The sequence below is a fragment of the Camponotus floridanus genome, unplaced genomic scaffold (assembly GCF_003227725.1).
Source record: "Camponotus floridanus strain SB8 unplaced genomic scaffold, Cflo_v7.5 scaffold27, whole genome shotgun sequence".
NCBI lineage: Eukaryota > Metazoa > Arthropoda > Insecta > Hymenoptera > Formicidae > Camponotus > Camponotus floridanus.
The window spans coordinates 257,998-275,743 of record NW_020229403.1 but is presented as its reverse complement, the minus strand read 5'-3'; the positions used below and the strand labels follow the sequence as shown (position 1 = coordinate 275,743).

The following is a 17,746-nucleotide window of genomic DNA, read 5'->3' as shown; positions in this document are numbered from 1 at the left end:
AAGTGATAGTTGTATTGGACATTTTTATTGCATCGAATATAAAGAAAAAAATCAATATTAAATGACGAGAAATTGCGATTTATTTCTCGTTTTTATAACATCGTCATCGAAATTGATCAGTACTTTCTTGATAAAAATCATTCGCGAAACTTGTTTATGACGATGATTTGCTCTATGTCGGCATACTAGAAAACAAAGTCAAGAGAGAACTTGATTGAAGTATTATTTTTCTCTTCAAAAGTGATAGTCACATTTCATGTTTCATGAGAACGTCAATCAACGGTATTTTCTCTTTTTTTCTATTTACCTCTTAAACACTCATCGAAACTACAGAGAGCTTTATAGAAATTTTTACAAAACACAATGGATATCACATGGTATCACACAGACATATCGCATTTTTTGAAGCACTCGAAACAATAGAAATTATCGAAATAAGCCCGAAAAAAAAAACACGTGAGTAAACCTGTCGGAGAATATTAAGAATATTTCGGATGTGCCACTATAGCGTCATTTTGGCAACGTTCGACATGCAAATCTCGCTCGCGTCATATCGACCCCTCGACCTCGTCGTCACTACCCGAAATCATCCGAAATCCGATTTCGGAGCAACGAGAAGGAGAAGCGATTCGTGACGGTTAGCGCGACCCTAACAAAAGATCTTTTGTCTAGAGAGAGAGAGAGAGGCGAACCAAGGATCTTTTGCCCACGATATATCTATTTCTCCAACTAGGCGTCACCAGCGACCCGGAGAAGGCGTCGTCGGAATCGACGGTCCGCCGCCATCTCGGCGAAACCTCCGTCTCTCTCTCTCTCTCTCTCTCTCTCTCACTCACTCACTCTTTCTTTCTATATATACATATATAAAAGAGATATATGTATATATACATGTATCTCTTTTGCGAGATGATTGTCCAGACAAGATCGCTCGGTCGCGATATTTTTCCCTTCTCGCATTCGGCGATTCCGCGACGCCGACCGCACTAACCGCAATTGACGGGAAACACCCGGCCGCACGAGGCGATTATTCCGCGCGATTATTCTGCACAGGCGGAGCACACTCGCACCGGGAACGCGTACTGTCACTGCGCGCAGTCCGCGGATGCGGACGCGTGCATGCGGACGACTACACGCGCACACTCGCACTGCACCGCCCGCTCGCGCACCGCTCACTCACTCGCTTCACTCAAGTATGTGCGAGCGAGCGAGCGAGCGTGCGCGGTTTCACGCTCGTTCGAGCCGCGGCAGCTTTGGCCCGTGTTCATACATCGTTGTGGGATCTCCCTCCGTACATCCGGCAAGTGCGTACGAAACGCTCCAGCGTGGACTTGACGGACACACAAGCGCACTCACGCGTTGCGCTCGCCCGCTTCGTTTTCACGCACGCGGTCCGCGCGCTCTTGACAAGTCGGCGAGTCGCGCGGTCGAGGAACCGAGATACACGTGCGCGCTTGACGCAAACGCGCTCGTGTTGTCGTCTTCTTCCGGATGATGACGATTGGCGGCGACGACGACGAGGACGACGACGATGACGAGGACCGGCTGACGCGAGATGCAGCGTGCTCGCCGCGGCCGACTCGAGCGGACGAGGAGCTTCTCTCTCTCGTTCTCTCTCTCTCTCGCCTCTCTCGCGTGCTGAAAAATCGGGGAAAATCGATCGTCGACCAGGCGCGGCGCCGACCGAAACGCCGCTAGCAGCTGCTGCCGCTTTCTCTCTTCCTCTCTCTCACCTTTTCGCCTGCTCCCTCTCCCTTTGTCTCTTTCCGTCTCTCTCTTTCTCTCTTCAATTCTCTATAGTCGGCTTCCTCTGTCGCTCGGTCGCCACGACTGTCACGAGCCCCTCTTCTTCTCGTTCTTCCCGTGACCGCTCGTTCGTCTCTCTTGCACGAGCGATACCCTCTCTCTTGAATCAATTGCTACTCTCTCGTCTCTATTTATCTCTTGCTTTCCTTTCTCCTTCTCTACTCTCTTTCTCTTTAACAAGATTAGGAAGTACAGACACGTAGAACTCTTAAAAATTTATGGAGTATAAATTTTCTTGATACTGATCTTTTATATCTTGATTTCTGAGAAATATTTTCACGATTGGGAGATTTTCAAGCATTCGTAATAGATATATACGGGGTATCAAGGCTTTCTAGGTACGGCTATGAGAACGCTAGATTCCCCTTCGAAACGAAGCACTCTGATGATGAGTTTCTATCGTGTGCGGTGCAGCTAGAAAGTTGTTGGCGGTAGATGCGTAGAACCGTAATGATTCAGAATATAATGACGATAATGATGAATCATCAGCATAAATTCGAATACATTATCATAACGTGTTTTAAATTGCGTTAACAATAAGGCAAAGTATTCCAGAATTAAATTTTACAAATGTTATGAAAAAATTTGATTTTTCTATTTCTTTGTTCGAAAGCTTAATTAATAAATAGAATAAATAGAATAAAATATTTGGATAAATATATACTCGTAATTGGATTTAAATATCACACGTTAAATAGAAAATAATAACACCCAGATAATTCTTATTAAGAAGAAATGTAAACCTTTGTTTAATAATTGTTACACATAATATTAATATTACACATAATATTACACATAATATTAATATAATTGATTATGTGCACAATGAAATATTTGTTTCAGCACAGGATTCTTGTCTAGCAGCTGTAGCTAAGCTAGCTTTCCACAAATATCGTATCGCGAATGATACCGTATTCTGTTTTACCGTACATGGATACACGTAATACTTTATATCTGCCATTGTATCTCTCGAAAATGTATCAATTTTATTTTATTTTATTTTCTCAGTTTTATTTTTTAATATCGCGCCAAATTAAAAGTATAAAATAATTTTTTTCTCTCTCTACTTATTTATACTTACCACCTTCGTCGGTCATCACCGTGACGGTCGAAGCCGGTCCATGACCTTCGGGATTGAAGACTTGCAGCGAAACTAAATATTGCGTGAAGGTATCCAGATTGTGAATACTGTGATTCTGAAAGAATCAAGAACAAGAAATATATACAATTGTCATTTTTTTTTAAACAATCGTATTGATTAATAAGGGATGATGGCGCATTGATTGATAAAGAATAAAAGAAAAATACTTGGCGACTTACGTCGACGGCAGGATCGCGAATGTAGATGTTCTTCATCTCTTCATCCGCTTTCTCGCGTCGTCGGTATCCGATGCGATATCCAAGGAACTCGCCGTGTATGGTATCACGATTCGGCGGTTTCCACGCCAGATAAATAGACGTCGCTGAGGTATTATGGGCCGCCGTGATGGTCGGCTTTCCTTCCGGTACTGCAAATAGTGCAAATATATATATAATAAATATAAATTTTTTCAATTGAATTAAAAAAAAAACAGCACACAATACTGGAATAAAAAAAAAGAATAAATATAAAAAAGAACGTAATCCTGAAAAAGCACATTGCACGCTCTTGCGTAAAAATATTGTATATTCATATTTATAAATATCGCGTATTACACGCATATAAAAATGTTAGCAAAAGTGTTTAGCGAACGGTTTATCCAAATATATATCTCGTATATGTCGTATATTCTGTGAGAAAAAAAAGATAGATTGTTATCCCGATGAAAATCACGATTCTCTCTCATCGAGAGAGATGTTTAAACAAAACGTATATATGTACACTACAGAAATCCATCAGTTTATAAAAAAAAAACCGATTCTAAAGAACAACGTGCGGTGGTATGACATAAAAATAATATTTAAAGTTGATGCGGTGCGCGCGGGGGAAGAGGAGCACGGCCGGAAATCGATAGTTGTGATTGCGTAGAATCATCGAATACTATATATATATATATATATATATATATATATATATATATATATGTATGTGAATAAGTACGTAACCCGCGGACGCGGATGCGGAGAAAAATTAAAAAGGTAATATTTAACTGGCAATCGTGAATAAAAATTTTCAAACTGGCAGGCTCTTCTCTCGAAAATTTCAAGTTTCTGCATAAATATATACATATGGCCGAATATTGTGTATATGGGAAAATATCATATAAAATATCACGGATATATGTGCTATTGTGTTTTGCGCGCGCGAATTTATTTTACTTCCAATATCGAAAATACACATTTTCATCGAAATTATCCAATCTATGTTAACAACATATCTTTACATACACACGCGATCGCGTTACACATAGTTTATTGATCCTCGTGGAATTGTTTTCAAAGTCGGACATTTTTAATTCACGTCTACGTAAACCGTATCTGAATCCGCGAATATCGATATCGCAATCGATATACGGCGAGTAATATCCCTCTGCATTATTCTGGGAAATATGAATCTCGACCGAAACGATCGGATTTTTTCGTGAAAATTATTACGAACGGTACTCGTCAAGCATCCAGTTTCCGGGACGGCCGTTTCAATCCGCGAGAGATTATCGTCGCGGTAGAGACGCACGTGGAGGTCGCTTAAAAAATGGTCGTGTAATAATTTTAAAGCCCGCGTAATTTGTTTTCGGGGTTGCCTTATCGCGCGCAAAGGACAGGCCAGGGCGGGCTCGTTGTCCCCGTCACAGAAGCACGTTCGAAATAATTAGCATCCCCGCCGTCACTTCTGAAACGTCCGCTCTCGTTGCGCGCTGTCGCGGCCGCGATATCGCGTCGGCACGTCAGCTGACTCGGGGCCGAGAGTGAGAAATTGTCGCAGAAATAATACCGGGACATTTAATGCGCGTTGTGTGTCAGTTAGTCCGACCGTTCCCATCCATCCGTCGTGTTATAATGTCAACGGAAGCGTTAATTGTACGATCACGAGGCGTTAATTGCGCGAGCTCGACTCGGCGGTGTCGCGAAAAAGTAAGGAGCTCCGCCTGGTCATAATCGTATTAATCCTTAATCGTTTAATTTATTAATGGTTAATTACCAGTTGTCGAAATGATGATATTTATGTTTAAAATGAAGTAAAGAGAAAAAGCAATTCTGATGATTTGCGATCCAAGCAAGACACATTAATATTACATTGTAATAATTATTTCTATAATTTTGTTAAACAGAGAGAAGCAATAATAATTAATAATTATGTATTATTATATATAATTAATATTTATAATAAGATAATAATAATAATTATTATTATTATATAGTATATATTATACATAATAGTGATTATCAGAAGAGAGTTTAAGATAATTTTTAGATAATTTTTCACACGTGCGATAAGTCGAATCGAGTATTAGCAGAATAAGTGATATATATAAGTCTCTTAATTCGGCCTCGGTTCTCTACTTTCGTCGAGCAATTTAGCACCACGATAAATACGAGCTGCATTTTTTTACTGGCTCTAAATCTGCGTTAACTTATTATTACCTCGTCGGCGCGTTTATGACGATAACGCCGGTTTTATACCTTCGTGATATATTATCGAAGTACCAATTTCATCGTAAACGTTCAAACGCTTAATCGTGACAAACCGTTCGCGTAAACATATTGCTAATATTATTCTTGAAACCAATGTATCGTATACAACAGGGTCGTAAGTACGTAAACACATTATACATAGTTTCATGCGGAATTACATCAACCTGATCGAAATTGATGTCTTATATTATATATACATGTATACACTGAGAAAAATCGTTTGATTGTATCAACAAGACGTGTATGATTGAAGGCATTTTGGTTAAATCAAACGAGAATTTCTAGTTATCATGATAAAACTTGATTTTTTATAACTAGAACGTTTAATAGATTTTACTACAAGGATTTGGTTAGTATTTTCTGGTTGAATCTATAAAATTTCTTGTTACATTAATTTTTTTGCTTGCCTCTAGACGGCGAGCCACTCTTAACTTAACTCGTATTCAATATTTGCCATGAAATGTATATAAAGAAGTAGTATTAACATTAAATCCAAAGTATATTTTTTTTCTCTTACGAACAATAATGCCAGAAAGAGGACGCTAGCTCTCTGATTGTGTGTGTTTGAGCCGCATCCTCTTTTTGCATCACTGTTTATCAATTTAATTTCTAACAAAGTGAACTTAAAATAATTTATTCAATAATCTGGATTGAATTTATGCAATAATCGTGTTGAAATTCAGAATATTAAACAGACTTTTGAGATTAGATGGAAAAAATTTTAGACGACTTGGTGCTGGTGAGTTTAGTATTATTAACCAGAAAATTTGGTAAATTTAACAGGAAGAAATTAATCAGATTCATCGGGTAATTCCTGCAAGAATTCTGGTTCGTCCATTTTCCAACAGACATACTGGTTGAATATATATATATATATCTATCAGAATTCTATGCAACCAGATTTTTTTCTCAGTGTATAGATTTCATTAAATTTGAATTATTATAATATGAAAACTACATTTTCAATTTTTTTTCAATTTTGACAAATTTTATTAAAATTTTATTATAAATTTTTATACTTATTTATATACATTTTTTAATCACATTTTATTATAAAACTTTATTATTTGTATCGTTTGATTAAAAACTGTATATAAATAAGTATAAAAATTGAACACATACATTTTATCGAATGTAATCAAGAATTGCGAACTAAATCGAGGTCCTGAAATGATTCATCGTTTAACCAAGGCGGGACAAAGTATCGTCATTATGTAATATCAAGACGGAAAATAAATTACTTCGGTCACACTGTACTATAAGAGATTCCTCGGCTTCCATCGCTACGTCGAAACGTGACTCGCGGAAAGGCACCTTTATTGCATCTGCCGAGTCCCTCCACTACTTTATCAACCCTGTCGGAATCGAAAATAGTTCGCACAGCAGGCAGAAGCTACCGCTTCTTCTCGATTCTCGAGACGACTCTCGCGAATGAACTTACCCGGGAACTCCGACCCATTGCTGGATGTTGCGGTGGCAACAATACCAGTCACCTCTCTGTCTGTCTGTCTGCCTGCCTGCCTGTCTGTCTCTCTCCTTCGCACGCTCTCGTACTTTCATTCGAATTTTCATACGGAAGAGAAAGTCTCTCTATCTCTTTCTCGCTCTCAATTTATCCTAGAAATTAATTATACCGAATGCGCGGGATGCATATCTAATCGATGAGCAAATTCCTCGGCAGAACCAATCGACGATTAAACCTTGAGTTCCTCATTTATCGTTGTTATTACAAGCGGTTGTTAATCTGCTCAACTTGCCCGATATACCGAATTAACAGCGTGGTCACTGAGTAATCTTCTCAAGCGAATGCAATCGATAACAGCCACGATGTAATATTGTTTGATATCGATTTCTTATAAAAATTAGAAATTCAGAAAATTAATTAGCATTATTCTACGTGAAAAAAGAATAGAATTATTTTTTCACCTATAGTTATCAAGCTGATCAAGTGCTTTGGGAATTTTAATAAAATTTTTTAATACGACAAGAAGACAGAGCAGATATATAAAAACAAATTTTTACAATTTTTAAAAACAGAGCAGATATATAAAAACAAATATTCACAATTTTTAAAGAAGGAAACAAAAACATATTTTTAAAATATAACATTTTTAAAAATAGTATTTTTGTAAAATGCACAGTTCATGATTTTCCTAAGTTACTGTACTTTTCAAAGGAAACGTCAAGTAGTTTGAGAATCGAGTCTCGCGCTTAATCCCAATTACGGATCCTTGCAGAGATTTCTTAGGAGAGACACGGTTCTTTCTCACCGATACTGATGATGTACGGGAAAAGGTCCGGCTTCCTGGCTAAGGTCCTGCCAATTTTCGATTCGACTCGGCGCGAATGAACTTAAGCGAAACGATGCAGTGCCGACGGGTGTCCCGATGGCTAATTGGTAGCTCGGTTGCGCTGTATATTTATGGCGAAAGCGGGGCGAATGAGGTCCGGAAATGGGCATCGTACATATATCCAAGTGCATGTATATATATATATATATATATATATATATATATATATACAGGTATTGTATGTATGTATGCATATATATAAAAGATATATTTTATATATATATATATATATATATATATATATATATATATGTATATGTATATGTATACATGTATGTATGTATGAATGTATGTATGCGTAGACTATACGTATATTTGGAGAGACCCGGCCGCGGGAGTAAAGTGGTAGTGGAGAAGTTTCGTCGGTCCGTGTCCTATTGATCCACGGGGTGCACGGGGGAAGAGAAAGAGAGAGAGACAGAGAGAGCGAGCGAGCGAGCTTTCATTTGAGCCATCGTGAATTCCCGTGCCATTGCCACACAGGAGCACTATACCATCGACCTACCTATACAAGTCGGCCTACCGCACCGATACCCACGAATTAGAATCACGAATTAGAATCCGGTGGCATAAACCAATGCGCGACGAGTTCCCCGGTGCACCGGTCCATCCGTCCATCCGTTCGTTCATTCGTCCGTCCGTCCGTCGAACGAGAAACTCGCAGACCGTGCGACCTGCGAAACGCGCGCAACGTAACCTGTCTGCGCGTCCTGTCAATATTGACGCATTACTCGCCACTCGTACGATCGTTGATGCCGATGCGGGCATATCGACTGGCAGCATTCCGTCCGTACGCGCTCCCGAATCGAATCGAAACGAATCGCGCGCGCGCGCGCCGCATCGACCGGAAAAGATATCATTTTTTTTTCCCCCAAAGAGCGCTTCGACAGTGTTTTTCTCGGTGTTGGAATCGATAATATGCGTCGGTCGCATAATTAAAAATGGATATGAACGCGCGAGACTAAAGCATGCAGGATTTATATTCCCCTGTTCTGCATCAAGGATTACGAACAAAATGAATTTATACAGGGTGTATCTGAAATGATGCACTAAACTTCAAGAGCGTATTCTAGAGGTCAAAATAAGACTTTTTTTTCTTATGAACAGGGTCCGCAAATGAACCCCCCTCCGAAATAAAATTCGAAAATGTGTGAAATTGACTAAACACCCGCAACGCAAATTTATTTATCTCTCAAGAGAGGGTGATAGATAACGTCGAAGCCTCTTTTTTTCTGAAATACAGCCAATTTTTTATTTTTTCCCTAAACTTTAGGAGCTCGGAGGGGAATTCATTTGCGAACTCATGTTCATAGGAAAAAAAGTCTTATTTTGACCTCTAGAATACGCTCCTAAAGTTTAGTGCATCATTCATCAGATACACCTTGTGTATATATATATATATATATATATATATATATATATATATATATATATATATATATATGATTCACGCTCCCTTCCTCCAATGTGTATATATTCTTTCTCAATTCTTTCTCGAGAAATCGTAAGTGACATAAGGAATAGCGGTACAACGTTCGAATGTTGCACGTCTACTTCTTTTCTTCGTGAATGCGCTGCATCGTTGCGTCGATTTCGAGTACATACGATATTCGACTGCATCGGCAACGTAAATATATTCGCGACTGCATTTCATCCGCGTGCATTCTAAACCAGCAACATGCGACGAATGTATCGTTTTACGATCGCACTCTATATATCATCCCGTGTCTTTTCCTTTTTAATACGTAAAATTTTTCATATCGCGTATCGCATTACTTAACAACCGCGCCAAAACTTTACATAAAGAGAGGCAACGTTATATTTCCGTCATACATGTATATATATATATATATATTAATTAAAAATGGCGATAGGCAACAACCGCGATCTAGTTGTGGAATCTAAACTACCGTGAGAAAACGTCCGTATGTCGGAGGAATATCCTGTGAAAAAAAACCTCGTTACCTCGATTTTATCGCGAAACTATGAAATCGCTAATTCGGGATGTACTGATCGGATCACCCGATATTGCGACATCGCGACAGGAAATTACAAAAAAAAAGAGGGCCGGACGTAATCGCGCCAGGATTCTCGCCGGTCGGCGAATAACATTGCTGCTGCCGAATTTTTCTCCCGGTCGATGACACATTGGCCGGTGACATCGTTCGGCGGTATTTAAATTAATTATTTAAACATGCGCGTACGCGCTCGCATTTCCGCATGACAATGATATGCGAAATCCGGCTCGGTAATGCGGGTGCGTCTCGTATAATTATTTCTATCTCACGCGATAAAATCGATTTGCAGCTATCGCATCTACGTGTCCATTTAATCGCGTTGATTTCGGGTACGCTCCACTAGTTTTCGAAATAATGCGCGTAACGGTGTAATTCGTACCTCAATTTTTCACCCGGAGCATCTCCAAGATGGTAATGCGAAATCAATTTCGTTCGTCTATTAATATTGGAGACAATATCGCAAAAAACGATACGGTAATTTTTACAAACGAGAAGACACCTCGACTGATATATTTAGATAATATTAATCAAGATAATTGCAACACGGACATATACACGTATGTGTGAGAATGTTTTGCAAAGTGTAAATTCAGGGATAAATCCGAAATATTCCGACAACCGATATATTTAATTTAAAACTTAATTAGCAGAATATTGATACTATATTACGTGGTTAATAATGTAATGTATTTTCATTACAAAAGCACACAAATTAATATATAAAATAAATATTAAGAGATATACATACATACATGCACGGGCATTTACAAATGTGCGAAAAAAAGCACATGTCATCTTAATCAACTTAATAATCGAATATCAATCTCGAACGTAACAATTATGAAATTATCAAGTTATCGAATATCAATTGCATCAAATGTCGCAATTATTTTAATCAGCGATAGTTTTCGTGAGGACTTGACGGAATAATCAATAGAAAGAACTGAAAAGCGCGACGCGAAAATGTCAAAGGGGAAAAAAGACAAGCCGAGGGTTAATGTAATAGACTCGAATTCAATCTCCACGCACGCATTTATGCATCCGTTAAAAGGAAAAGAATGCATCTGGATTCCATTTACGATGGTCACATTCCACGAGCTATCTAATTCCGGTTGGACCGCGAGTCTCGGTCCTTCGCGCACACGCGCGCGAGTAACGCGGTAATTGGGCTTGCGATCAGGACGCACGGGAATTCAGGTCGAAAAGGGTAGAGAGCACGGAGAGGAGATGGTTCCGTGCGCAAACTTCGCCGTCCGTGGCACGTATATACGGCTATACGTTATACAGTGTCGCGCGGGCGAGCTCGACGGAATTTACAGGGCTCGCCTTGTGCACAAGGCGCGCGCGCTCAACCCATTTTATAACAGAGGTAACGTCGCAGACGTTCATCGTCCAACGAAAGAAGGAACGCGGAAATGTAAAGAGAAAGAACAAGGAAAAAGAAGTTGAAGAAAGAGAGAGAAAGAGAGAGAGAGAGAGAGGAGGGAGGCAGGAAAGCAAATTAGGAGACAAAAGAGAAAGAATAGGCTCGACTCGAGCCTGCTTGCGCACTCCCGGCTGTCGACTGCAATTAGCGCCTCTTTAGTTAGCCGCCCTGGACGGTTCTTCACGTTCTCCCCGGATGCCAAGAACTGGCCGCGTCGCGCTCTCGACACCATTCTCCCTCTCCCCCTCCCCTGTCCTCTTCCGTTGCATTTTTCCCGTGCTCGCGGACCTTTCTCCTCTTCCGTTCCGTAGTTTTCCTCGTCACCTTCTTCCTCGCCTCGTCGTCGTCAAACGCTTTGTGCCCTCCCGGGCGCGCTAACGACCGGAGGGTGTCAACCATTTAATTTAGCATGACGCCTCTCGAGCGCGTCGTCGTGGTCGACAAACTTCGTTTTGATAGCCCACGGGAGATGTAATTTGGACGATTGAATCGGCTTGAAGCGCAGATGTACGCGACGAGAGGATATCCTAAAGCCGATATTGATCTCTATCGGAGAACTTTACTAGGATGCGAGGGAAGGAGAGGAGAGGAGGGCGTTTCGCACAGACGATGATTCAGTTAGAGTCGGGCTCCAAATAGTATCAATATTCTTTTGTATAAATGTTCCTAACAAATTGGCGGGATTGAAATGGGAGATCCACTCGAGTTACTTCGAGTTCGTCGTTTTCGATTCGTCGAGAAATTAGTATCTATTTAATGTAATTTTCACGCGACTATGTTAAATTATTTATAACACATATTAATGTATAATTAATACACGTTATATCTATTATATATTATTATGTTATATTATTGTGTTATATTAAATTAATATTCTCATACACTCATAATATATATAATAATTTATATAAACATTTAGAATTATTAAATGGCAAATATATTTAAATTGTTTATCGGAACTACAATATCAAATATATTTTACATCTGGCTTTAACGAAGACCCCCTGGGGGTTATAATTAATTATAATAAATGTATGATGAGATCATATATACATGTAATATATACATGTATATGTGTATATATGCATTATTTATAATGTAAACAATTTTTTTTGAACTAACATTACATCTATTACTTTTGATTTTTTTTTAAAAAGAATATTGCATCAATTCACCTGGATGTATATCTACATTTAGAATAACGACCGGTAAAAGCGCTCGGTATCAGTTGTTATCGGACTATTCGATAAAAGCGAAAAAACTAGAGAAAAAAAAATTAAAATCGTAGAAACTTACTTTCACGAAGGGTCACCATATAGTAGGACGCTTGACTGGGTTTGCTGCGTCCTAGAGCATTTATCGCCGCCACTCGGAAGCTGTACACCGTGAATGGCCTCAAGTTCTCGACGGTGTAGAACGTATCGTTGTGAGGCGTTATGATCTCCTTCGTCGCGTTCCAAGGACCGTTTTCGTCGATCCTGAAAATAACAAATACGGCGCATTATGACATTTGCAATTCAATTACTTGTCGTCGTGAGCTTCAGTCGCGCACAACATCGTCTCGTTGCGCGAATGACATTGATAATACAGACATAAATTCCTACAAATATATCTTTATCCCGCGCGCAAAATAATCCACCCGATATTAGAAAATATATTCAACTTTCCTTTTTCTCTTTTTTTACGCATCCTAGTCGAAATTTGTGCAATTTCAAGAAGCTAACTATGATTATATGTGTGTCTACGCTTGTCTCCCTTCTTTCCCCGAGTGAACGAAACTCGAAAACTGCATTAAGAAAATATTTCGGAGGATAATGCTAGTTTGAGTATTCTATATGATGCGGTGAAGAACTCTATGGAAGATATTTAAATTGCAAATGCATAATTCTCGCACTAACATAGCGTATGCTCTTAATATGCAATTTTGTATTATGATAAATCGTAAAATATGAAAAATAGACTCTAAGAATAACTTTGTAAAAATATCGACATCTAAATCTATTTTTACAGACTGTTTTATATCTACATTAAATTATTATTTTATAAATTATTTTATAAAGATATAAAATAAAAATAAGACAAGCTTTTGCGAAATTTTTCCATTTTCATGGACTAAATATATAGCGTGAATAATACACACACATATGTATTTATGTAAAATAAATATTAAATAAATTTCTCTTTAAATTTTCTAAAATTATCGGATAAAAGCAAGTTTAAAATTTGAATTTTCTAAAATTATCGGATGAAAGCAAATTTTAAACTTAACAAAATAAATAATTTTAGGTTTATTTTCGCCTGAAATAGATTATCCCCGTATTCAATTCGAGTGTCTAATTTTTTATTATAATTTAATTATGTCAACGATATTTATAAATAATATTTTAATAAAATATCGCCTCTCTAAAAAAAATCCTCATTGCGAAATTAAGCGATCGAGAATTTGACATCGCTATTTCGGCATCGTAACTCATCATGCGGAAATATCGAACGGCACGAAACTCGTACGTTGTTTAACTTTACCCTATAACTTATCCCAACGATATTACTAATGTCAATAATATTTTGATAAAACGTCTCTCATATTCTAACAAAATTTCATTACAAAGTGATAAAAAATTTTGTATCGCTATTTCGATGTTTACCGCGTCATGACTTTTCACATGAAAGTCGAGTAACTGGGAACTTGAAAGTATTTCAACTTTTTCTCGTAACTTATTTCAACGATATTACTAATGTCAACAATTTTTTAAGAAAATGTTGCTTCTCTAATAAATCTTCTTTGCAAGATTAATGGAATTAGAGAATTTCACATCGCTATTTCGATGCGACGTAGGAAACCTACAAAAGCAATTCCTGTCGAATCCAGCAACAGGCGACCCAACGCATTAATTGACTCATATTATGATTACCGCGTATCTCGATATTTGTAATCGACGTACGTCACCCGGCGTATTCCGTCAGTCTGTCAATAGTTATCTAATACGTGCGTCTCATAGCACTCGCTCGAACGTCTCGAGTGCCATTCAACATCCGGACCATCGATGAGCATCGAGAGACGAGCAGCGAGCGACACTCGCGATGGATTAATTGAGATGGGTTATCTCGTTCGTCTACTCGCTCGAGATTCGATCGTTGTTCGCCATAATTCCGACGAATGCGGGAATTGTCCAAATTTTCATGTCAATCGACAGTGCGTTTCGCATGGTAAGTCTTCCAACGTGTATAGGATACTCTACTCTTCTCTTCAATCTCGAAATCTCTCCATACGATTGGTACAAAAAAAGAATACCTTTCTGAAAATTATACCCGAAATTGCCAAAGAAAGTTAGAAATCTAGCTCCAGGATAGGTAATTTTCAAAAGCAAAACTTTTGGAATCTAATACATGAAATAATTACAATCTCTGCGGAATATATGTCAAAGTAATTCTCGGAAACTAATTAGCGGTCGAAGACGAAGCGTGCGCGATGGGAAGGAGAGGGATGATTTTATCGTCTTCGAATTGCATATCTGCATTTTGCAGTAATTAATACAGATTATTAATTGTTGCGCGATCTGTTACGGGAAAGTTTCCGCGCAGCTGCGGTTCGAATAATTGCCACAGTTTGCATTCGCGTGGATCGATTCGTTTCACCGTTATTGTGCGTACCCTCACGTACACGCATACACACACATATACACACGAACATAATATATTTGTCACGTACAGCGAATTGCGGTTATCTCTCGGTACACTATGACGTTAATTTTCGAAGTACTTTACCCCGGATCCTTATTTTTCATCAGTATAATCTTCCAACAGCGATAAAATATCATTTTTTATTCGTGCGGTTTATCCGGCAAATATATCGTTCGTATATAACGTATAAGAATAAAACTCTCAATTTCATAGCGGCAATAGATATAGATGGCCTTCTTTAGTTTTCTTTAGCCGCACGAGAGATATAGAGTGTTATATTTTCAATGCGTACTTTAGCGTTAAATATGCACTTTAACGCTCCGATTCTCCTAGTTCTGTTTATCTAGATCGCGTAGATCTGTTCATTCGATATCAACGTAATGATGGCAGTCCCACATTTAGCGTTAAATATACAGCGTGCGAGGGAATACATCTATAACGCGAGCCATCGCCGCGAATTACAATGGAGATGAGGAATAAAGAATAACGTTATATACACATACGTACTCGTTATCCTCGTATCGATATACGTACACACGCGTGCGTACCCCCTGCCGGCGTTACGCTATGTTCAACATCCCTCTACAGGACACAATCAATTTAACACCGACAAACCCCTATCGCCAATTTGCCGCTGCGAGATAAGGGAATGATCCAGCAATTAAATACAAAAATGACCTGTCGTGCTCGTTTTTTTATTTCCGCTATTTTTGCGCTCGGAAGCTCGATGCGGAAAAGCAATCGATGACTTGTATCCAATTAGCGCGTTCGTGTTATTTGCGGCACAAATTCATTTAAATTTTCAACATGTACATATGCAACATGCATACATGCATGTTGCATGAAAAAAAAATAATAATAAAATATTGATTAGAGATTCGTATTTAACGATTGAGATTCTTGTGAGAATTTCTTTGAAGAATTGTATTAAGATATTTGAGAGAAGCATTTTATTTACTTTTAAAGTCGCGATCTAAGCAAACATCGCGCAGACACGAAACGCGCACGCGGCATATTAAATTTCTATCATAAAGAGAAACAATTTTCTTATTAGGGCTCGTCAGAGATAATTGATCGTTTCAGTTCTTTCGCCTTGATTTTTCTCTATCGCGAGAGTAAAAGCGAGAGAAAGAAGCGCGCGCGCGGGCTGTTCCTCTCGCGAACAAAAAGAAACGTATTTCAAGAAACTCGAGGCAATTAATTATTCGCTCGTTTGCGAATGAAAAACAATTCCGCGACGCCGATTTCTCTTGACTTTTTCGCGATACCGTACTTCTGTTACGCAAATGAAGATACACTTCGCAGTTCCCAATGCGCCAACTTTTCAATTTCGAAACTCTTACTTGATGAAATATAACGCATAAATTATTCCGTATAGACGTACAAATCCGTAAATGTAATTCGTATAAATTATCGATTATGCGCCTGTATATAGGATATCTCACTTTTTAACTATATAAGTTTTGCACGAAGGCTTCTTTGACCATCCATTACTCCTTTTTACACGAACGATTTTTCCTCGGCGGAAAATCTCGTGGAAGGTTATCGCAGTTTTCTACTTATATAATATACATGTACGATTCATATTCGGAGAGCTTGAGGTTGCCAGAAAAATCTTACTTTTATTATTCATTCAAATTTTTATCGATTATTCGAAAACAAAAAAATATATCCCGGCTTTTTATCAACGAGAAAACAAAAAATATCCATCGTTAAAAAATGATGCTCCGTGAAAATAGAACGCATCACTATGCACAGATATGTTTCCTATTGTTATTTTTATGCGCGTGAACTTTATACTCCACCGGTTGGCATATTAATACGAAAAAGATGCATACAATAACAGAGGACAGAGTGGATAGAGTCTATTGTCGGACTGATATAAAGGGGGGCTCGTGAGGATTGGGAAGGAACAATGAAAAACTTTAGTTTTGGGAAACCTAAATCCATCTCCGACGTGAGAAGAAAGAGCCTATCAAAACTTTCCTGCCCGGGTCTTTCATAATTCCGGTCCATTGTGGGTGCGCCAGTACAATCCCGATAAATCCTCGACACTCGCGAATCCTGACCGAACGATTGCGCGCATTTTGCCGCGCGTTTCGCGCATAATATCGAACTGTCAAATGAACAGAACTCAACCACATCCAATATTTGGCGAACATCAAATTTTTGGCAATCTTTCGAAGGGATTATTCGACGAATTCGGCTCACGCTCCGCAAATATTTAAGCTCGGTAAAAAAAATGCGCGCTCAGGACTCTCTTCCCACTCGCGTGAGGATTTCTAGAAAGAAAGAGAGGCAGAGAGAAACAAAAGGTGCCACTCGTTTTCGAGAAATTACTGTTTATTATCTTTTTAAGATTTATTGCATCGCCAGTCGCGAGATGAGTTGGGAACTTTGATAACAAAAGTTGATAATAAAGTTTCGCTAAAGTTCGGTGTATAAAAAAAAGGAGAGAAAAAAAGAGGGAGAAGAAAAAGAGAAGGAACTTTGCGCGAGAGCAACGCCGGAAAAATGGAAGCATCTGAGGAAGCCGCAGCGCGTACTCCATAATAATTGATTTCTCGCATTTCGACGACGGGAATGGAAGGCGCCCCGTAATACGCTAAAAGAATTGATATATCGTCCCGATAAATCAATTCCTAAACCATTCTCCCGTCCGTCTGTGTCCAGATTGTCGGAGATGCTACTCCGTGATCCACCTGTCGCCGGGAGAATATAGGAAACCTTGCGCGCAATGGGTTTGGAATACCTCTTTCCTGGTCGGTATTGTGTCACGTGTGTCACGTACTTTATAGATTCGATTGCGATCGGTTGCATGAGAGACGCGTCTCGCTGCCCGTCGTGTAATAAAG

The 17,746-nt window shown here is 38.8% G+C and overlaps 1 protein-coding gene across 4 annotated transcripts in view; it reads right to left on the bottom strand.

Annotated features, from left to right (window-relative positions):
* LOC105248259 (tyrosine-protein phosphatase 99A) overlaps positions 1 to 17,746 on the bottom strand; it is a 257,956-nt gene that overhangs the window by 19,837 nt on the left and 220,373 nt on the right. For all 4 annotated transcript variants that reach the window (XM_025409532.1, XM_011252929.3, XM_011252932.3 and 1 more), the window contains exons 4-6: positions 12,507 to 12,688; positions 3,124 to 3,311; positions 2,885 to 2,999 (exon numbers count right to left, since the gene is read on the bottom strand). In XM_025409532.1, the coding sequence (XP_025265317.1) occupies positions 2,885 to 2,999; positions 3,124 to 3,311; positions 12,507 to 12,688 (485 nt within the window). The remainder of the gene's footprint in view (positions 1 to 2,884; positions 3,000 to 3,123; positions 3,312 to 12,506; positions 12,689 to 17,746) is intronic.